Source organism: Drosophila simulans, chromosome 2L, assembly GCF_016746395.2.
Source record: "Drosophila simulans strain w501 chromosome 2L, Prin_Dsim_3.1, whole genome shotgun sequence".
NCBI classification, from domain to species: domain Eukaryota; kingdom Metazoa; phylum Arthropoda; class Insecta; order Diptera; family Drosophilidae; genus Drosophila; species Drosophila simulans.
The window spans coordinates 18,425,164-18,446,652 of record NC_052520.2 but is presented as its reverse complement, the minus strand read 5'-3'; the positions used below and the strand labels follow the sequence as shown (position 1 = coordinate 18,446,652).

At 44.9% G+C, this 21,489-nt stretch overlaps 6 protein-coding genes across 10 annotated transcripts; 3 read left to right on the top strand and 3 right to left on the bottom strand.

The window, feature by feature from the left end:
- Positions 1 to 94: 94 nt before the first annotated feature.
- On the bottom strand, positions 95 to 2,974 carry LOC6732704 (RUS family member 1). 2 transcript variants are annotated; one of them, XR_001600013.2, is made up of 5 exons: positions 2,470 to 2,974; positions 1,318 to 2,108; positions 920 to 1,253; positions 420 to 850; positions 95 to 366 (listed from the first exon to the last, which is right to left on the bottom strand). XR_001600013.2 is itself a non-coding variant. In XM_002079782.3 (4 exons), the coding sequence occupies exons 1-4, from the start codon at positions 2,534 to 2,536 to the stop codon at positions 789 to 791; spliced, it is 1,254 nt and encodes a 417-aa protein (XP_002079818.1). In that variant the 5' UTR covers positions 2,537 to 2,974; the 3' UTR covers positions 95 to 788. The 2 variants fall into 2 exon arrangements, 1 of the variants encoding a protein (XP_002079818.1); XM_002079782.3 differs by having other exon boundaries at positions 95 to 850.
- Positions 2,975 to 3,129: 155 nt separating this feature from the next.
- Positions 3,130 to 7,800, top strand: LOC6732703 (protein SERAC1). The gene is made up of 4 exons (XM_016178120.3): positions 3,130 to 3,638; positions 5,186 to 5,732; positions 5,793 to 6,456; positions 6,521 to 7,800. Exons 1-4 carry the CDS (start codon positions 3,559 to 3,561, stop codon positions 7,582 to 7,584), a joined length of 2,355 nt encoding a protein of 784 aa, XP_016025438.1. The 5' UTR covers positions 3,130 to 3,558; the 3' UTR covers positions 7,585 to 7,800.
- A 114-nt stretch (positions 7,801 to 7,914) lies between these two features.
- On the bottom strand, positions 7,915 to 9,207 carry LOC27207958 (protein TIPIN homolog). Its single transcript, XM_016183583.3, has one exon. It carries the CDS (start codon positions 8,924 to 8,926, stop codon positions 8,003 to 8,005), a length of 924 nt encoding a protein of 307 aa, XP_016025437.1. The 5' UTR covers positions 8,927 to 9,207; the 3' UTR covers positions 7,915 to 8,002.
- A 500-nt stretch (positions 9,208 to 9,707) lies between these two features.
- Positions 9,708 to 14,374, top strand: LOC6732700 (protein male-specific lethal-1). Its single transcript, XM_002079778.3, has 2 exons — positions 9,708 to 11,366; positions 11,427 to 14,374. The coding sequence occupies exons 1-2, from the start codon at positions 10,125 to 10,127 to the stop codon at positions 13,317 to 13,319; spliced, it is 3,135 nt and encodes a 1,044-aa protein (XP_002079814.1). The 5' UTR covers positions 9,708 to 10,124; the 3' UTR covers positions 13,320 to 14,374.
- Positions 14,375 to 14,850: 476 nt separating this feature from the next.
- LOC6732697 (hydroxylysine kinase) lies at positions 14,851 to 21,455 on the bottom strand. Of its 4 annotated transcripts, none has more exons than XM_039291213.2 (5): positions 21,099 to 21,455; positions 20,329 to 20,642; positions 19,398 to 19,720; positions 16,179 to 16,303; positions 14,851 to 16,123 (listed from the first exon to the last, which is right to left on the bottom strand). In XM_039291213.2, the coding sequence occupies exons 3-5, from the start codon at positions 19,703 to 19,705 to the stop codon at positions 15,303 to 15,305; spliced, it is 1,254 nt and encodes a 417-aa protein (XP_039147147.1). In that variant the 5' UTR covers positions 19,706 to 19,720; positions 20,329 to 20,642; positions 21,099 to 21,455; the 3' UTR covers positions 14,851 to 15,302. The 4 variants fall into 4 exon arrangements, with proteins under 4 accessions (XP_039147147.1, XP_016025433.1, XP_016025434.1 ...); XM_016180344.3 differs by lacking the exon at positions 20,329 to 20,642 and having other exon boundaries at positions 14,851 to 15,199; positions 15,269 to 16,123; XM_016180345.3 differs by lacking the exon at positions 20,329 to 20,642.
- On the top strand, positions 16,459 to 18,932 carry LOC6732698 (exonuclease 1). The gene is made up of 2 exons (XM_002079776.4): positions 16,459 to 17,407; positions 17,463 to 18,932. The coding sequence occupies exons 1-2, from the start codon at positions 16,472 to 16,474 to the stop codon at positions 18,855 to 18,857; spliced, it is 2,331 nt and encodes a 776-aa protein (XP_002079812.2). The 5' UTR covers positions 16,459 to 16,471; the 3' UTR covers positions 18,858 to 18,932.
- Positions 21,456 to 21,489: the final 34 nt, after the last annotated feature.

The window sequence follows — 21,489 nt, the reverse complement described above, 5'->3', positions numbered from 1 at the left end:
GGCAAAGGTATATGCCGCTTTCAAAAAATTTAAATTGTTAAAAACGCATGTATAATTTTTAAAATGTTTATTGTTAAAAAATGTGATATATATATATTTTTTCCTTAAAATTGGTTACTTTTATTTGTTTTGTTAAAATCATTTGCGTGGTGAGACGGTATGCACACAATTCATGTATTGCATTCATTGAAAAGCATTTTAGTTAAGCAAAAATGGACGCCAACTTATTCCGTAGATATTCGAAGCTAATAATTAACTTACTATTGCACATTTAGCATTAAAAAAAAAGCTTAAAACTTTGTACATTTTTTGCTCAGAATGCAATTGAAACTGGTTTTCCGTAGTTCGTTGTGAGATTCTTCATGACTAAAATCTAAAAATGTATTGTATGCTCTCGAAATATCGAAGTGCATACTTACAATAAGTCCTTACAAAATAGATTCTTGATTTTCTTTTGTGTCTCCTTTAGTCCTAGTAGCAGCTAGTAATTGAAACAATGTCTTCCGATAAATTCATGGGTAAAAGCAGGGCTAAATTAGCTTATCAAATATCGGTTACAAACATTACTTTGTGCTAAGGCAGAGTTAGTTGGAAGATGTTCAAGTGCGAACGAGATTCACAAAGCTAATTCTAGGTAAATATCAATAGCACTTAGTTAATATCAATGTTTTCGCTCTATGGTAGCCATGTGAGATATGTGAGAATGATAATGAAGTCCAATGAAATCAATTCTTCAGGTCAAAGCAAGCAACTAAGGTCAAAATCTAGCAATCAAAGTCACCATCCTCCTACACCTTCCAGTCCAAGCGGTATTCGTCCACCAGCAGCAAATGCTGATGGATTAGCCAACCTATAATACATAGAAAAATTAATTAGGGCTATAGCACAAATAGTACAAATGGATTCAATTTATCCCTACCCTCTTGCTGCGCCAGCGCCAAAAACTCCTGCCACTTCGTCTGTATGTCCCAGTATTTCTCCTTAATCTGATTCCTGTCCTGCAAATAGGACACCGCAAAGAAGTACGCCTTCAGCACATCTTGCGGGCGCGTTTCAAAGTGCAGATATACACCCAGACACTTTTTGGTCTGTGCGATGATGAAGTGCTCGTGGGGATCGAAGGAGGACACTATGTTCTCAATAACACTGCTGCTCTTGTACTCGTCAATCAGATTTTTAACGCTCAGTCCGAGCTTTATGTTCAGTGACACAGAAACCGTTTGGCCAACAGTCACCCGCTCCATGGCGTTCACCTAGAAAAAATAAGCCATCGCTGAACAAAACCATATTTTTCGACAAGATCAACGATGTACCAACCTGCTGCGGACTGAGCATCCTTGACGACCTGAAAAACTCCTCGAGGGCGATCAAATAGCGCGACTCGTTAAAGCTTCGCAAGCATACCGCCCGTACCGCTTTCAGATTGGCATACAGATGCAGGCTGACCACTACGTAGAATATGGTGTACAGGACCGCCTGACTCTTGATCAGGGAGAGGAGATACAGGCCCACAAAGGAGGCAACCAGATTCACACACGTTTCCTGCGAACTGTCCTTGGATGCCACATCCGCCAGGTTGCCCCTCAAGGCATGATGCTGGGTCAATGCCGATCTAGTGGCACCTCCGGCAACGCCCACAATCGCCTTCAGCAGGGTCGAGCAGCACAGGATTTGGGTGCTGAAATGTGGATACTTGGGAAGCACGTAGATCTCGATGCCCATGGCCAGATCGTTCAGAAAATCCGCACGCAGGCGCCATTTCTTTGAGTCCACATCCAACTGGGAGCCCTGCCACCATGCGAACACTATGCGACCCACGTGACCACTGCCCTCCTTCAAGATCCAAGTTGCTGTTGCGGAAAAGGCATTGATGTTCTCGCTGCCCACGCCGATGCCCTTCAAGATGGCGTGTGTGCACAGTGTGCCGCAGATGGTGCTGCAGAATGCCTGGGCCGTGTCCCAGATCTGGTATGCCGCGTAGTCCTCGCTCACACTATCCGGATAGCCCTTGGGCAGGAAGACCTTCTGCAGAACGCGAAACAGCAAGAACTTCTCCTGGATGACCAGCTTATCCCCACGCAGCGGCACACGCACAATGTTGCTCTGATCTGGAGTTGGGAAAACAAATTAGTAATTAAGTATATATACCGCCAACCTAATCGTTTCAGAATATATTCATACATTTACATTTACATTTACCTAAATAAATTAACAACAAAGCAAAGAGAAACAGTGTCAATGAACAAAAGCTTGTCTTAATAGCCGATATGCTATAAAAAAGATAGGGTAATGCAAGTAAAACGCCATAATTCCAAACAAAAATAATAATAATAATAAACAAGATTATTAAATGTTAGAAATTGAAGCTTGAACAGTTCCAATGTTGTTTCCTAAGTTTCTTAGTGCCAGTATGGCTACTGAATTTTCGCCTGCCATGTTTTGGCTTGTTGGTTTGATCGATTTGCTCACCTGCTGGCGTCACATAGAGGATTTCCTCCCCCTTCCTTCCATACTGTTCCCGAAAATGAATTTTCATCTTTGCTGTGCGTGTCTGGCTCTTTGGTAGTTGTGCGTCGTCTGGAAATTATGACTTATGGCCTATCCGGGACTGGCTGGGCTGTCTGCTTTTCAGAGGCTCCAGCAGCAAAGCTCCACCCACCTGGCTCCACTAGCACCCGCAACCAGCGCTTCTTAGTTAGTTACCTTGGCTGTCTGTCTCAGGCGGGGAGTCCGCGAAAAGCCATCGAACTAGCGGCTAGCGCAACTGAACTTGAACGAACCAATGAACGCGGCGTTGGGTAGCGAACTCTAGGACATTTTACAAACAAGCCAATGGAGCTGGAGCTGCTTCAATCAAATGCTAGCAACTTATTTTGGCCCAAAATAAATATACCCCAAAATGAAATTCTCCCCTTCCGATTGTGTTATCAGTCAGCTGTGCAATGGGTGCGTTTCCCGGTGAATGCTGGCTGTGGTGAATTATTTTCACCATACCATATTCGGTCATACTAAATATTTGATTTAATGCTGCAAAGTTACAGTTTGTCAGCGTTGTGTGAAATGGACAGTTAATCTAAGCAGTGTTTGTTTAGAAAAATAAAAATATTCTAGTGAAAATAATTCGTGCTAAGTCGGCCCCCCCGCAACGTCATATACACCTGTCCATGAGCTTCCCACCACCCACATCTGATTTCCATCAGCTGCAATTGCCTCGCTGCGAATGGCAACAGCTGACAGACGCGCACGGTCACACCAACGGCTAGTTTATAAAAACGAAAGTCCTGATAAATTCGCCAGCAATAACAGCTCAGCAGACAAGCAAAAGCAAGCAACAAAACAAACTATAAGCAGTCCCAGTGACAGCCACAAAGCTAAACAGTCCCTAGTGCTATCATTTGCAGGGGCCAGCGTGTGTGATACAATCGTCTAAATTTAAAGTGTGAAAAACTGAGCAAACTTTTGGCAGTCGACTGCAGAGTGAATCCCGTTGGTGTGTGTGCCTAGTGCTACACTGAAAAACAAAGAAACACTTGAAACAAAACCATTAGAAAGCAGGCAATGTCATTGGAGGATCTCAAGACCAAGCTGCGCCGTCATCCGAAGTTATTGGGCCTTGGAGGAGTTGGCCTCATTACTGCGTAAGTAATTCACGCCATGTCAACCGAGAAAACCACAACAAACCCATTTCTCAAGCAGCTGCTACAGGTCGCAGTACACAGAAGATAAGAAGTAGCTCTCTTTACATGCTCCTCAATTTTTAATTAAAAAATGTAATAATTCGCGTAGCAAGTATTGACTAGTGTTTTTAACTAATCAATTTCCAAATCTTATTAAATTGACCTACTAAAAAGACTATAATTTCGTATAACAAATTTTCTTTGTTTGCCGTGAAAATAGGGAATTTAGAAACAAACATCCCGATGACTCACAACTTTTACAGGGATTACTACGATTTAGGGGGCTCGTCTGCACACGTTTTCATTTTATTTTTGCCCCATTTTACATGGCGCCACATGGCACCGATCAGTCGTACGATCTGTGTATACTATATGCATATATCGGGTAAACAACAACAACAACAGATCTTGTTTTCCGCATTCCCTATACTAAATGGGTGTTGTCGCACCGGTGACGTCATTTGTTTACAGCAAATGGCGCGGTGAATAATCAGGCATTAGCGGAAAACTGGTTACAAAAAAAAGGGTTTTCGGTGGGGTGATTTTAAGTGGAAGTTGATAATATGTTGATAGCATTTTGATTAAGAATTGCACTTGACCTTAAAATTACAGTAATAAATTGATCTCATTTCACTCTAGCAAATAACCGTAATTTATCAGACATTTTACTAGACTTAAGACCAGTTAGAACTGACAAAACCTATTTTCATAAACAGTATTTTTACGTTTCAAAGGGTATTTTCGTGGTCTTAATCATGCGGTTCATATACAGACTCTTTTTTTCTTGGCGAAACACGATCAAAACATAACGTACGATTTTGTAAAAGTGAGATAGCAAGCTGGTGAAGTTTGTTTGTGTTATTGTTTTTGGCTCGCCTCTACTTCTTCTTCTTCTTCAGCGTGTGCGTTCACAGCTGTTCAAGGCCCCCACAAAAAAAATAGGGAAACACTGAAAAAAAAAATAGGTACCAAAACTAGCATGGCGCCATTGAAGTGCGCAGTTTTTAATGTTAGTGCCCCCCGCGAATTTATAGTTCTGCTTATCAGAAGTGATAATAGTGCTATTCTTATTGTTTGTTTTGTAATTTTGCACTTGGCGCGTGTTTTCAAATACGAACAATGGGATAAGTAGGTAGTTGTTTTTGCAATCCGAGGTGACGCGCCCACTTTTTAAAAATAAACAAACTAGTCTTTGGATTCACTTTTGTTGTTGTTTATCTCGCGTTTATCTCAATAACAAATAGTTGGCAGCTAAAGGTGTTGTTGTTATTTAAGGTCAAAATAATCTAAAAAAAATAAAAACAATCAAACGGAAGTTAAGAGTGATAAGAAATCAAGAACTTAAATCAAATGGGTTAACTTTCTAAATTATTGATTCGAAGATTTATAAAAGTTGAAATTTTTATATGGAAATATTAAGAACTTATTTGTTGAATAAAAAAACGAGTAGAACAATATTGTAAACCATAACAGAATATTTAAAATATATAGCATTACTTTTTTTTCAGTGCTGGTTTCTTGCTGTACGAGTCGCCCCAGGTCCGCCGGTTCCTTTCCCAATATGTGGACAAGAAATCGCCGGAGCCGGACAAACGGCGTGCCGAGTACATCTACATCAAGTACCACATCTACCGCGAGTCCATGCGAAAGCTAAAGCAGAAGGAGGAGGACGAGAAGAAGTGGATCAGCGTGATCATCAACCCGATTGGGAAATGGTGGAAGGCGGCTAAGCACTCGGTGGCCTGGCGACTGCTCAATATCGCCCAAACTGGCAGCCAGCCGGAACGCCTCAAGGCGGTCCAGCAGCTCATCTGCATGGATCACTTGAAAGACTGGGACTTCCGTCATCTGGCCCAAATCTGCGATGCCCGCACGGCTGTCTCCTTGGCCCGTTGCAATGCCGACACGCGCTGGTTCATGCCCGTTCCCCGACGTGGGTGCATCAAGAATCCCAAGATGCTCCTCTCGGAACTCCACGTAATGCTGGCCCGCCTGCGACCCATGGCATGCGTAGACCACTTCTTCAGCAAATACTTTCCCGAACAGGATCCCATTGTAAGCTGAACCTAATAACCACATTTAGCATGATACTAAATCAATCTTGTTTTCCTGCAGGAGGACATTCACGAATACTTGACCCAGGAGCAGACAATAGTTCTTTCCACAGCTGACACGGATTTACTGAAAGAAATCATCTCGTTCCTGCACCACATCACAAAGGATCCCGAGGTCTCCGCCAGACTTATGAGGGATGGAGGCCTCGTGCATCTCATGGAGCTACGAAAGATATTTAACGACGACAACGAGACCTTATCGACTCTGTGCAAAGTGTTGGCCAATATGTCCCTGGTGTCCGATGCCGTGGAACATTTCTTTACGTCCGGCTGGGTGGGCGCTCTGGCCGAGTGGCAACAATGTCCCGATCTCCGCCTGCAGGTGATCTCGGCTAAGACTATGGCCAATCTGGATCACGACGATCCGAACCAGTGCACGTATCCACCAAATGTCTATCCCCTGCATCCGCGAGTTCGCACCCGCAGGAAGCCAAAGGCAGACATTGTTTTCGTCCACGGATTGCTGGGAGGCGTTTTTATCACCTGGCGTCAGCGAGATAGGAAGCCCACTGAGCTGGGTCTCTACGGAAAAAACGCATTCTACACCAGCGAAACAGACGACGTATTTCTGGTGGGCGAGCAGAAGAGACTTAATGGAGGCAAACAAAAACCCGGCGAGGCGGTCAAAAATGTCAATGGCAACCAAAAGACAGAAACAATCAAAGGTAAATGATAGTAATCATATTACAATTTGTTTTTGACTAATTCAAAATTTATTTCCAACTGTAGATCCTGTCTTGAAAGCTAGCAAAAAAGTGGAGGAACAGCGTCTGAACATCAGCGATGCTGCCACCAAGGAGTTCGTGGAAACACTGAGAAACGAAGCCGAGTTGGACTCGGATTGGGAAGTGGTCCACCCCGATGTTCCCCTAAATGCCAACGAGGAGTGCGAAGGAAAATTTAGTGTGTGCGGAACCGAATGGCGGAACCAGGACACAAGTGAGGAGTACACCAACTGCTGGCCCATGGAATGGCTGCCAGATGATTATCCAGATTCCAGAATTCTCGGCATAGATTACACATCAGCAGTCACAGAGTGGTCGGCCAATTTTACGAAATACTGTCCTTGTGAAAAGGGTCAGGGTCACATTGATGTGAGAGCTAACACACTGCTCGACAGGATCTCGGCGTCGGATGTGGGCAACGATCGTCCGATCGTGTGGATAGGACATTCCATGGGCGGCCTGCTGACCAAGCTGATACTGCTGAAATCCCTGGACTCCCAAGAGCCGAAGGTCCAACAGCTGGCCAAGAATACTAAAGGCATTGTATTTTTGGGAACCCCACACCGGGGCTCACCAATTGCCAAGTGGAAGCAGCACATGCAGATGATACTGTCTCCATCAATTGAGGTCAAGGAGATGGAAGAGAACTCGCCGAAGCTGCTGGAGATGCACCGCCGCTTTATGGGGTGCTTGCACACGCTGCTGCGCCATGTAAAAGTGGTCAGTGTAGCTGAAGGCTCCCCCACCATGTTGACGTCGTTCAAGTTCCCGCTGCGCATTGTCACTGAAGAGTCCTCTAAGATAGATTTCGGGGACTTCTATCTGCTGAAGGATGATCACTTGAGTCTCTCCAAGCCCATTTACCGGCAATCGTTTCTGTATCAGAGATTATTGCACGTAATCCGCGAGGCCATTAAGGAACGATCAGATCCCAAGGATCAGGATGGCCAGTCACAAAGCACTTCGAGTCAAGATGTCGTGCTTGTCAAGATCGTGGCTGCTCTGTTGAAGGGAGCCAAGGGTCTGTTCGAATCGCTGCCCAGAGTCGCCCTCAGATTTAGCACTTAGAATGGGCCAAGTCCCACTAAACACCAGTACCTTAATAGTATCCCGACTAGTCTTTAAAGACTTGTGAAGTATTTTCTACACGAGCCCTCACCATCATGACCATTACTCTTTGTAAATACTCTAGCACTCCATATAGTTTTTTACACCCGAATCCTAACTTATTATTCTCGGTCTCAGACTAAAATGTTTCAATAAATATACATGTGTAACACTAAAGCGAATGGTTTTAATAAGGTTAAGGATATATTTAAAGCGAGCAACTCCCGATATTCATCACCGATCAAAGTAGAGAAAAACTAGAGTAAAAATTTAGAAATTTTGTACCGCCGATTAACTTTCAACGTAGCTTATTCATTTATTTTTATAAATTATACTTTTAAAAATATGCGTTCTTATATCATAAATAGTTCGCCATACACTAACTTTTACTTGCGTTCTCCTGCTGCTGCTTGGCCTTAAGTCGCTCCTGCGCCAGTCTGCGGTTTTCCGCAATCCTGGCCATCTGTTCGTTCGATAATTTCTTAGCCGCCGGCGTGGGAGGCTGTGAGGGAGGCAGCGGCTGACCATAGTCGCTGATGTCCATCGATGCCAACGGAGCTCCATTCCGATCGAAGGCCGGAGCCACAGGAGCTCCAGTTCCGTCGAAGGTCGCATTCACACCGGAGTACGGCGTGGACATCACAGCATTGCCGCGGGAGAATGAGGGAGTAACCAGCGTGCTGTTACTGGAAGCAGTGGGCGTTTTCCTTTGGTGCGGGCTGCGAGGCGCCAGTCTGGACATGGCAATCTGTTCACCTAGCAGGGCGTCGAACTCATCAAAGGGTTCCTCGCCGGCACCTTCCTGTTGCTCATCCTGCGCCTCCTCGAGAGCTTCCGCTTCGTGGGCGCGCATCTGCTCCAGCTGACCTAGTCGATATCGCGCCATGTGCACTTGGAGGGGTTTCTTTTTGCCCAGCCGTTCGATATTGTTAAGCACATCGTCAAATGTGTAGGTGGGATACATACGATGGCCCCAGTGCTGCAGGCGGCGGAGCACCTCGTCGAGATCGGTTTTCTCGTAACCCTTGCCCTTGAACTTGATATCCTTAAAATAATCTTCGATGGTCTGGATGCCACGAGGACCTCGAAGTGTTTCCACAGTGAGTCGCGGTCGGGGATTTCGTACAGCTCGCTTCTTAGGCTCCACTATCTGACCATCCTGGCTACCAGGTTCTTCGCCGTTGTCCTCGTCGTCCGCAAACAGCTTTTCGCCTTCGCCATCGCTGGGCAGCTGATCCGGGTCCGTCGGAATGTTGTCATTGAATAGGTCATCCACACCATCATCTCCGAACAGGGATGCCATGGAACTAGTGGCCAAAACTTAAATACCAAATAAACAATCTAACAAAATTTTGCCGCCAATTTATCTTCTTCTTCTCTATCTACCATTCACAGGAGACGCTTGCATAAGCCACAGGGGGCTGCCAACTGAACAGCTCTTTGTTCTTTTAATTTTCCGATTACATAACTATTTGGGCTTTCCCGAAGGCTATTTTGATTTGCTTAGACATATTTTCATTTGTGGGTGAAACCAAGAGTCGTTCTTACAGCCAACCCGGCTTTTGCATTGGTGGCAACAGACATAAGAGATGGCAGCGTGACACGTTTTGCAGTCACTATGCGACAAAGTCACGAATTTTTGTTATAATATTTTATTTATACCATTATACAAAGAAAGTAATTCATCTATAGATTGTAGTTGTTCAATTTATTGGTCATTTGATCGGAACTCTTATAATTTCTATTGAAATATTTAATTAAATTTATTAATTTACTTATAAGAGGAGTTGGCAATGTTATAAAATAAAAACATTATTAGCTAGCTTCATTTTCTTCTATTTACTCCAATTACTCATAGCACTTAAAAATTAAATTTAATTATTACATTTCATGGCCATGGTTGCTATTGTTTTGAGGTCGCTTAATGAAATGAATTTTTTGAATTGAAAGTAGTAAAGTTGCGTTAAAATACATATATTCAGCTGTTATATGCAACTCAAGTACAGTTTCGTGCAAAATATTTTCACTTCGTGCTTGTCGTGCTCAACCTTCCATCGCGGCAAACTACCATCTCTATGCCCAAAATCAACTCTGCGGTTCGCCGAAAAGTGGCAACGCCAGCAAAACGCCATACTTTTAAGAGCATTTTCGGGGCGAGTTTACATTCTGCGGACAATTGTGGAAAAAGCGGTGAAAGAACGTTCAAACACGAACCGAAAAACCGATGTCTAAATGCGGTCACCACGTGCGATAAGAACGTCACGGGTAAAACGATAAATCCATTAGATTCTGGCCAAGAAAAGAGCGGTTCTTTTGCGAGGGCGAGCAAGGAAAATTAAGTGTGGTGGGAATTGTAATCGGGATTCTACGCACTGTACGGCGTATCAGCTGAAGAAGATTGTGTGCACCCCAAGCGACGCAAACAAAACCAAAACAAAACAAAAACATTTGGAGAATTATGAGATCGTAGGACCGACGGCACGGGATTCAATTCGACCGCCATGGACAAGCGATTCAAGTGGCCGCTCAAACAGCGGGCCAACTACTCGCCCTATCACCACAACCCGTCGCGTGGCCACCAAAGGCATCTGCACGGCCACCCGAATCAGACGCAGCATCTGCATCAGCATCCCGGGAAGAGCTATGTGCGCCAGCAATATGGCTATGATCGTGGAGGACATGGCGGGGGTAATAACAACTACCGAAAGCCTTTGCCTCCGCCGCCTGCTCCTCTGGCTGAGCATGGTGGCGGGGCCATGGCTCCTCCTTCGTCCGGCGGATCTGTGGGTGCCGGTGCCGATATGGTCACCCTCATCGTGGAGAACAACAACCTGAAGCGGATGATTGTGTTGCACTTGAAGCTGATGCAGGAGCAGACGGACAGCATTGCGGCCAAGGACAAGGAGCTGGACGACCAAAGCGCTAAGATGAGCGTGGTGATGGCGCAGAATATGGAATTAAAGCAGGCCGTTGCCCAGCTGGAGGCCGCCAACGAGGATCTATCCAAACAGCTGCGGCGAAAGAACCAGCGAAGGAACGACAATGACGACGACGACGATGATCCCTCACTGCCACCTGCTGCCCCGCAGCAGAAGTTGATACGTTGCCATGCTGAGACGCAAACTGTGTTTCGGGAGCGGGAACAGGGCACACAAACGATAGATGCGCAGCCTCAACTCGCTAATGCACTTCCCAGGGGTATCAACATGGAGGAGTCTTCGGCTGTGTACCAGCACGCTGGAGCGGTAACGAATCAACCAGCCAGTAAACGCTCAGAGAGCAAAGGCCGCGGTGAATTCAACGGCAAAAAGGTGAGCACTTTTATTCTCCAGCGCATGAATCAGGATTTCGAGCACCACATCCACGACCAAACGGAAGTGGTAGAGGAGCACGAGATGGAGGCACATAAGGAGCAACTATCGCAGGAAGAGGACCAGCTGGTCGCCGAGGAAGATCATCTGCAAATGCAAGAAGTGCACACCGAGGAAGTCGTTGGAGGCGATATCTTTCATGATGCTTTGGAATCAATTGAAATGGAAGTGGTCACCGAAGAGCTGGTTGATATGGAGGAGCATGGACAGTCCGTGGATGCCAACGGCCATATCGAAGAGGACGATGACGAGGATGACGAAGATGAGGAGAATAGTGATAAAGATGATGACAGTGAAGAGGATGATTATCAGTGGATAGATAACGATGCGAATGTAAACGCCAGAACTGAAGAAGAGCTCTGGCAGAATCAGGTATGTTTAATGTTATTTTTTAATCAAAAGAATATGTCAAGCAATCCTTTACTCTTTCAGAATTACTTTTTGGAATTGGACCCGACGGAGGAGAAGACCTGTGCGCCTTCGGCCCATTCAACTCCCAATCACCAGCAGAAGTCTTCGACACAGGCAGAGATAAGGATGAAGGGAAACCAGAATTGGATAACTGAAAAGATGTTGCAACTAAAGCCTGACCCAATGGAACCAGGGGACGCAATAGAAGCGCCGATTATCCTGAGCTGGGTGGGTCTAAAAAAAAAGGATAAGGAACATGAATCAGTCCCCGAGCCCCCAGAAGTACCTAAGCAGCAGACGCATCAGGAAGATGCCACTGTTGATCATAAAGCAATAAAGAATAAGTTGGAAGTTCCAAAGTCGGACCTAAAGCCGAAGGACCAGCCCAAAGAGGAACAGAGACAGGATGGGCAGCAGGATGTTCGCGTGGAACAACAAGAGGATGTTCGTAAGGAACAGAAAGAAACTCTGAAAAAGCAGCCGGAGGATGCACCTAAGCACCTTACGAATGCGGTAGCCCCAAAGGTAGCTTCTGTTACGAAAACATCCTCTCGAGAAAGCACGTTGCCCAAGGCAAACACCGCTGACATAAAAGACGCTCCCGCTCAAAAAATAATAGCCAACCATCAGTCCACCAAGACGCAAACGGATCCTGTAAAAACGCAGCGTTTGCAGGTTAAGATCAGGCAGTATGAAATGCATCCTGAAATGAAAACCGGCTCCTCCGCCCCTTCTGATATTCGAAAACAGAAGAACGTAGATCCAGTTTCGGCGCCCGAGACGAAAACCATTAAAAGTGTGATGGTCAATGATAAAAAGACCACGTCGGAAACGTCTCAGAGCCTAGATCATGAAATAGATGATGTGGAAACAGTTAAAAGAAAACTGGCGGAACATTTAAAAAAGGAGCTTCTAAGCCAGAGCCATCAGTCACAGGTTACGCTCAAGAAAATAAGAGAGAGAGTCGCCACAAATCTAATATATCCACCACCCAGTGCACCAGTATCCTCAACAACAATAACCCCAGCGCCCACGCCGTCAACGACACCAACGCCTGGCTCAACGCCACAACATGCGGTTACATCCTCAATGGACCAGGAAATATCTGCGGCCAAATCGAAATCCAAGGCAGCTGAACAAATAACAACTCCTCTGACACCTCAATCTAATAGCAGTGTTAGCAGCACCACTTCGACTATCCGAAAAACGCTAAACAACTGTTCACCGCATACGTACAGCAAGGCAACGGCGAGATCGGGAAAACTGCAGTCCAGATTCCGCACTGCCACGTTTCCGTACAGCACGAGAACGTGGGAGGATCAGGAGTTCCACTGTGACAACGAGTTCTTCCTGGAGGAGGCCGACGAGCTGCTGGCGGATAACCCTAGTCTGGAGATACCCAAGTGGCGGGATGTCCCAGTGCCACCCAGTTCGGATAAAGTTGACACAGAACCACTGAGCGATGCGACCTTCGAGCGCCGGCACCAGAAATATGTGAAGGATGAGGTCGATCGAAAGTGTCGGGATGCACGTTATATGAAGGAGCAGATACGGCTTGAACAGCTTAGGATGCGACGGAACCAAGACGAGGTGTTGGTTGCGCTGGATCCGCTGCGCGCCTCCACTTTCTACCCGCTGCCCGAGGACATAGAGGCCATCCAATTCGTCAACGAGGTGACAGTTCAGGCATTCGGCGAAAACGTGGTCAACATGGAGGCGCGGGATGATTTCGGTGTGCCTTGGGTGGATGCAGTCGAAGCGCCAACCTCCATAGCCAGGTCCAAGGCACTGGCTGAGCCGGTGGCAACGTTGGCAAGCAAAAAGATACCCACCACTGCTGCCGAGGCGAGGCATCAAGAAAACCACTCCTCCTACGTATTTCCCAAGCGACGCAAGCGCCAGAAGAATCGTTAGCCAGGCAACGCCTGGGGGATCTGCTACTGGAGCTAAGCTGAAGACTGTCGGTTGGGGGGAAGTCGTTGCGTCTACCATACTAATGATTTTCAGTTTTCAATCATTAATTATTTCTTAAGCGTAAAGTGAAAGCACCAGAGTTAACAGTAGCGATTCCCACAGATCGTCTGGAAGTCAAATAATCCAGAGCAGACGATGTTTATTGTATATATGGTTCCTCAACTGTCCGTCTTTATTTGTGTAATAAAATGATCGGAACGCTGAATTCTGGGACATTAGAAATTCTTTGTTATAGAATCTATAAATGTATGTCAAAGTTTTGTCGTTTCTTGTGCGATGAGAAATCATAAAAGGCAAGTAAAATGAGCTGTCCTATTCAAACTTTTTTCTCTTAAATTGTTATATTTATTTCCTTGAAATATAAATAATTCGATCTGATATTAGATGTAAATGAATCTAAATGTTCGTCGCCTGGTCTGGAAATTATAAGTTTTAGTTAACGTCTTGCAATTGAAGAGTTTCACTCCTGCTTGTTTCCAATCTACGTAAATTACTTAGTCCCACACAGCATGTAATCCAAACCAGTCGCTTAGTTAGATTCGATAACTCATCTCAGCTTTATCACCTTAAAAATCGCCCGCACTAAAGTGATAAGAACACGAAAGATATACACATAAGTTTTATTGGGCATTTTTTTGGAGAAAAACAATGAAATTCGTAGACTTATATTTTTAAATATTTTTTTTTTCCTAGCCCTTAAAACTTTTTTTTTGTCTATATTTATACTGTGTTATATCTGTCGATTCTCGAATGCAGACAACGTGTGTGTTGCAAAGAGTTACTCAGGTATATCTCTATTTGTCTTTTTTTTTTTAATTTGATTGTGTAAAAATTGAGTGCGAGTTGTTGTCTGCTTAGAGTAATCAAATTATACATTGGACGACCTATTGTTTTATTATATTAACTTCCTTAAACTCGTTTTATGTTGTATCGAACAAGAGAGACCGTTAAGATGCAAACAAGATTTGAAGAATAAATATAAAACTGATTCCCAAGCTGCAACCCGTTTGGCCTTATGGGCACCATGCATTTTTGGCTAAATATTGTTTCGTTTAACACTTCTTCTGTTTGACTTTCTGTCGCAATGATAAGGAGCCTGCCAACGTCCGGAGATATCAAATCCCCAGCTCGCTTTCGAGTGGCGTCTTATTTTTGTACATTTCGGTAGGTGTTAAGTCGGTTATTTGTAATATAGCGTTAAGTAGGCACTGTACCCAAACGCATAGAGATAATTATAATGTAACAAAGTGAATACGATACGATGTACATTGTCCAGGAGAGGGAGGAGCGGATGAGCGGAGGGTGGAGGAACTTCGTTCAACACCCATTTTACACCATTCAATGTAATTAGCGTTAATTAGTTCAATTTACTGAAGCTTCAACTGAAAATCAATTCGAAATTAATTGCCACCATTGTAGAGCCCTAAACAAACTCACCTACTGTAAGAATAAATGTACTACATACAATGTATTTGTATTTGTTTAACAAGTTTTATTGTAAAGATAACGATAATAATATACAGGATAAAGTAAATTGTAAAGCAACGAAATGCAATCAATACTTGGACTTGCAACTTATTGTGCACAGGTGATATGTAAATGAAATTCTAATAATTGACAATGGGTTTATTTAACAGGCCTCACTTGATTTTCCAAGGACCTGGTATCGATTGCTTCTGGTTTCCTCAGATGTCTTTTCGTTTTCGATCCTCTCAATATCAAATTGTTTAGGGGCTAATTGCACATGTATTTAACATCTTACACAATGCTTAATTATACTCTATATATTGGCTGTGACAATTTTATCTGACTCTCGTTACCTAATGGAAAACATAACATACGAAATCTTCAACAACCACAACAGCTGGATTGAAAATCAGTTAAAATACCTTTAAAATCGGAAAAGCCCATCGGAAGTTTATATTACTTATTGCTCTGCGTCAAGTACTGGTGTCCAGTGCTTGCCCACAGCTCATCAATATCGCCCAAGCTCTCGCGCCACAGCTTCTGGAGGAGCTTCCATCCCTTTTCCTGGGTCACCAGCAGGTACTCATTCGTGGGATGCAGCGTGTGGGTGTAGAGTCCCATTACCAGGCTCTGAACCAATCGGGCAGCCACACAGTACTTGAGAAGGGCCAGCTCGGAGTTCTCAATGGGGTTCAGACTGGTATAACCGGACAGAAATATGCCACCATTGGCCAAATCGTTGGCCTGCAGGATCATATAAGTGAGGGCAATTCCAATTTCGAAGATCAGTGGCGATTTGCTCGTATCACCGAAATCAATAACTCCCTTAATGGTGTATTCAGTTTGATTGGGCACCTGCTCCACCACTATATTCTGTTCGTTGAAGTCCCCATGGATGATCTGGTGCTCCATGGAGGGCAGTTGGCTCAGAACCTTGGCTTCGAAGGCATCGATCACCTCGTCGCAGATAAGCCGCAGCTCCTGATCCTTCACCACGTACAGGAATTGCCTCAGCTCCGGAACACTCTGCAGCATCCACAAGGTCTTGTGGGTTTCATAAGCTTGGTGGGTGAAGTTCTTGAGCGCTCGATCCAATCTGGCCAAGTATTCGCCGCTGCGGTAGAGCAGGTGCTTCGTCACCGGCACCTGGTGGAAGATCTCTCCCGGTATAAATTCTAGCAGTCGCACCACATTCGAGTTCCCATTCAGCCGTTCCACGGAGTAATACTTTCCTGTTGCATTGGCTACTGGTCGTGGGCACTTCACACTGTGTTTTCCTAGTTAATACGATTGCATTGTCAATTTGCTGATGATTTGGCTAGCAATTCTTACCCAAGTAAAGCAGCATCTGGTTTTGGGCATCCACGAAGTCCTCTTTCTTAGAGTCCAGTGAGTTGAGGATTTTCAGGACGTATCCGTGTGGACAGTGGGTCACAATGAGGGGGTTCTTAACATTGCTGCAATACGGAAATGTATTCAATAAGAAATTACTTATCTTGAGAAGTAAATAAAAAATTAGGCATAACGCCACATTCATAAAAATACAAAAAAATATCTGTTAGAAATATTGAATTATTTTTAAAATCCAAGTGTTGGATAACGATAATCATATGCGTCCCATGTGAATGGCAATTCGAATTTTTTTTATAGCATCGCGCTTTGGTCACACTGATGCATTGGCAATTTTGGCGCTAAGATCCGCAATTTTATTAATTGTTTATTTCGTTTTTTATGTGTTATTATTGTTGGTCCTAACCATGGGCATTACCGGCCTAATTCCCTTCGTGGGCAAGGCCTCCTCGCAGCTGCATCTAAAAGACATTCGCGGCAGCACAGTGGCCGTGGACACATATTGCTGGCTACACAAGGGAGTCTTCGGCTGTGCGGAGAAGTTGGCCCGCGGCGAGGATACGGATGTGTATATCCAGTACTGCCTGAAGTATGTGAATATGCTGCTGTCCTACGACATCAAGCCCATTCTGGTCTTCGATGGGCAGCACTTGCCGGCCAAGGCGTTGACCGAAAAGCGGAGAAGGGACTCCAGGAAGCAGAGCAAAGAGCGGGCGGCGGAACTCCTCCGATTGGGTCGCATCGAGGAGGCGCGATCCCATATGCGACGCTGCGTGGACGTCACCCACGACATGGCGTTGCGGTTGATCCGGGAATGCCGGAGCCGGAATGTTGACTGCATTGTGGCGCCCTACGAGGCCGATGCCCAAATGGCCTGGCTGAATAGAGCAGATGTGGCCCAGTACATCATCACCGAGGACTCGGACTTAACGCTTTTTGGCGCCAAGAACATCATATTTAAGCTGGACCTCAATGGCAGCGGCCTGCTGGTGGAGGCGGAAAAACTTCACCTGGCCATGGGCTGCACGGAGGAGAAGTACCACTTTGACAAGTTCCGGCGCATGTGCATCCTATCCGGCTGTGATTACCTGGACTCACTGCCTGGCATCGGACTGGCCAAGGCATGCAAATTTATACTAAAAACGGAACAGGAAGACATGCGAATAGCATTAAAAAAGATTCCAAGTTACCTCAATATGCGAAATCTTGAGGTAAGTTATCTTGTAGTTAGGTCTGAACTGTAAGACTAATAATCCTTTAATCCAGGTAGATGACGACTATATTGAAAATTTCATGAAAGCTGAGGCCACCTTCAGGCACATGTTTATATACAACCCGCTAGAGCGTCGCATGCAGCGGTTGTGTTCCCTAGAAGATTACGAAACTGATGAGCGCTACTGCAGCAATGCTGGCACCTTGCTGGAGGATAGCGTGCAGGCTTTGCACTTGGCCCTAGGCAACTTGAACCCCTTCACTATGAAGCGACTTGACTCTTGGACACCGGAAAAGGCATGGCCAACGCCGAAGAACGTGAAACGATCCAAGCACAAAAGTATTTGGCAAACGAATTTTCAAAGCGAAAACACTCACACGCCGAAGAAAGAAAATCCGTGTGCCTTGTTCTTCAAAAAAGTGGATTTCGTGAGCAAAACTGTAAACGAGGAAATCGAGGCTAATCAGCGACTGGAACAGGCTAAACAAACGGAGGCCCAGTTGTTTAACATGTACAGTTTTAAAGCCAAAAGGAGGAGAAGTCCGAGCAGGGAAGATTCTCTAGATCAAGAACGTACACCTCCTCCGTCGCCGGTGCACAAAAGTCGGCACAATCCATTTGCCAAGGAAAGGACTGGGGAAGAAGCTAATCAGCGATCCCCGGTGGTTTGTGAGAATGCCTCTTTGCTGCGTTTGCTCAGTCCGAAGAAGGCAACTCCGATGGGTGGAGAAGCTGATGTAAAGAAGGTTGATTCTCTTAAAAGAAGCATATTCGCCAAGGAACAAGTTCAGGTGCGAAGTCGCTTCTTCGCCTCGCAGGATGAACAGACAAGGCTTCAAAGGGAGCACTCAAGAGATACGGAAAATGACGATATGGACGAGCAGAAGCTGGGCTCTCACTCAGGCCATAAGAAACTAAGACTCGAATGGAAAGACATTCCAGGGAAGAACCCAATAAGACAACGTTGTAGCTCACAAATGAGTGACGGTGAAACAGATACAGATACCACAGCCTCTTCTCTTTTGGAATCGCAAGACAAGTGTGTTCCTTCGCCTTTAGAATCCCAAGAAGATCCCAACAATTCTCAACCCCAAATACCAACTGAAGGCAATACCAATTCCACAACTATTCGCATTAAGTCACTGGATTTACTTTTGGAAAACTCTTCAGAACCCACTCAGGAATCCGACAGGAACAACAATGATGCCATCGTTCTGCTATCGGACGACAGCTGTAGCTCGGATCAAAGAGCATCATCTACCTCATCCTCCAGCCTGCAACGCCAGAACTCTTTGCCAACCAGCAAACGAAGAGTGGGGCTAAGTAAACCCTCCACTGCCAAGAAGGGCACTCCTAAATCTAGGACGAACGGAAAACTGGGTGCCGTGAGCCAGAATCAAACCAAGCTCAGCATGTTTGGCTTCCAGACGAAACCTGTCCTCAAATAGATGGCTCTTCTAGACTGTAAGCTTTTTGTTCCGTAGATTAATCTAATTTATTAAAGTGAAGACCTGAACTGACTACATCAGTGCTGAATGCCATGAATCCATCAAGATAGCAATTGCGATGCTGGCAAGGTGACTGTCGACTGCGTCACACTCAACTGCCGCGACTAACAACTTTAATTAAACTGGGTATAAATAGATGCTACACCCCGCCGCATTTCTCCGGCTTATTATCATTTGTTTTCGTGTTGCACAGTCGTGCTACGAACAGCAGCAAAAATTGCAGTCATGTCAAAGCACAGAAAATATGTTTTTGATGCTTTAAAAGAGGAATATTCCATGCAACGAATTATTGTGTTTACTATCTCGAAGACTAATCCTGATCTAAATGATATATTATGATGTTTGAAATGGCCTGTGCTAATTTTCTGACTGCAGCTGTATGAGATGCTTACGCTGAACTCCCTGACACGAGATAAACCTCCGGATGTGGTGCTGGATTGGGAAAGGGTGTCAGCGAGATACTGCCATCGCTTTGCTTACCTATCCTCCTTGACAAAGAAGTTGCGATCGTCGTAGGCGACGATTTCCTTAACCTCGCTTATCGTGATCCCGTAGAGGCGTCGCAGCAGGCTCTCCACGTCCTCGGGCTCCACTTTTGGGCGCACATCCGATCCGGGCTTGAGGAGATCGCCATCTGCAGCTGCTGATTCATCGGCACTGGTGCCATTGCCATTCGAGGACTTGGCCGTGTTTTCCTTGTTCAACTTCTCGGCGGCATCGTAGGCATGATTCAGGGTGTACGACTTTTTGGACATGTTCGTCAGCTCCACATTGTTCCACTGCTCCATTTTATTTTTGGGGCTCTATCGGAGACGCAAAAGACCAAAGGCCAAGAAACCGTGAGTAATCAAATATCAATTAGAAGACGAATAAGAGCAGAGGTGGAAAATGTTTTCGGTTGCGCGTTCTCCAGCGAAATGAATTGTGTTTCAGTTTGCGTCTCAATTGAAACGAGTTCGTCGACGTCTTCTCCATATCTTTTTCGCCAGTTTGTGTGCGTTCAAGTACAGTCAAGACTCGTCTATAATCGACAATCTTAAGTTAAACACAATTTACAATAAGGTCGAGTTTTAAAGAGCAAAGTTTTTAAAGTACAGCTTTAGTTTTTATATATCATCTTTACTAGCTTTTCATTTTAAAGCCTTTACAATGATTTTTAGTTATTTTTCTGAGGTTCTTATGGCGAACTTTTAACTGTAGCCAATCTAGAGCTAATTAATCACAAATTGTGTTTTAAGGCTAGTCAGTTTAAGCATTAAACATGCTTTTTTCATTTCAAATATAACCTTTTGGTTCTTTATGTTGGAAATTTAAGGTTTGAGTGAAATATTTCTGTAGAGTGGGTATTTTTTTGCGAGGGTCGCCTTTATACCTCGCCGGTATTCGATTAGCGAGTTTCGACTGTACCTACGTAAGATTCAGTCCCGTGAGTTTTGTTCCATGTGGGTGAGTGTGTGAGCTTCTGTCGCCACTTGCAGTGTTAACTTGGCTATTTGCTTAATTGCTTAAAGCCGGCTCTGTTTGCATTTTGATTGTGAGCTCCATGGTGCAGTGGACGAGCCTTATTTTCGACACATTTCGGTGCTTATCAGGGGGACAGGGACAGTGGTTGCCCAACCGCGGCAAAGCAAACTGTCAGTCGTGATCGGCTTTGGTTAACGCTCCAGTGGAAACCACATCAATTATATGGCGCATAAACCGAACAGATCGCAGGGATTAGAGGCACTAATATGGACAGAAAGAGGGAAGAGCAAATACATTTTTCAGGTCATAAATTCAAACGTCAGTGGAAAGGTTTTCAAACCCGTACCGATCGATGATAAGCAGGGCAGGTGGAATATGTGCAAACATTTGGGCGGAGAGAGGCGATAATAATTGAATTTAAATGTACATAAGCGAGTAGCTATCGAAGTTTGTCAATCAAGTGTCAATTGCTGACCTTGACTCAATTACAGTTTATTGCTCATACGCAGTGATGTACGTAACTACGATTTCTGGGCTCACACACACACGGCCACAAGCTCCCACTCTGGCACACACACACACACGCGCAGCTGGGGGTAATTAAAAGCCAAATATAGTGTGCATGTGAGAGACGCAAATATGCACAGCTGACTGCTAATCAAGCACATAAACAAGCCGCCGAATACACAAACAAGAGACTAAGACAAGCTTATTTACCTGGTCACGGAAAATGCACCTGTGTCTCCGAATCGGAAAAGTGGTCAACTAAACTTAGTAACTCTGAGCGCTGCGGATGGAAACTGGCCAGGCAGAGGAGAGCCGATTAGATTCAGTCCCACCTGTGAGATTGCTTATGTAAACTGACAAGCGGAGCAACTAACTTTGATTAAAACAATAAACAACACTCGAAAAACAATGAGTAAAAGCAATAAACGAACACATTCAAAAATTCAAAGCAATGTGCAGGTACGCCGACATGCGAATGGCTAGAGCTGCTGCTTCTATCCACTGTCTAATCAGCTGTTTATTTGTTCGCTACGCAGCTGCGTTTGCCAACACTAGATGGCGGGGGATTTGAATTTTATACATATAAGTTATTAACTCGGTG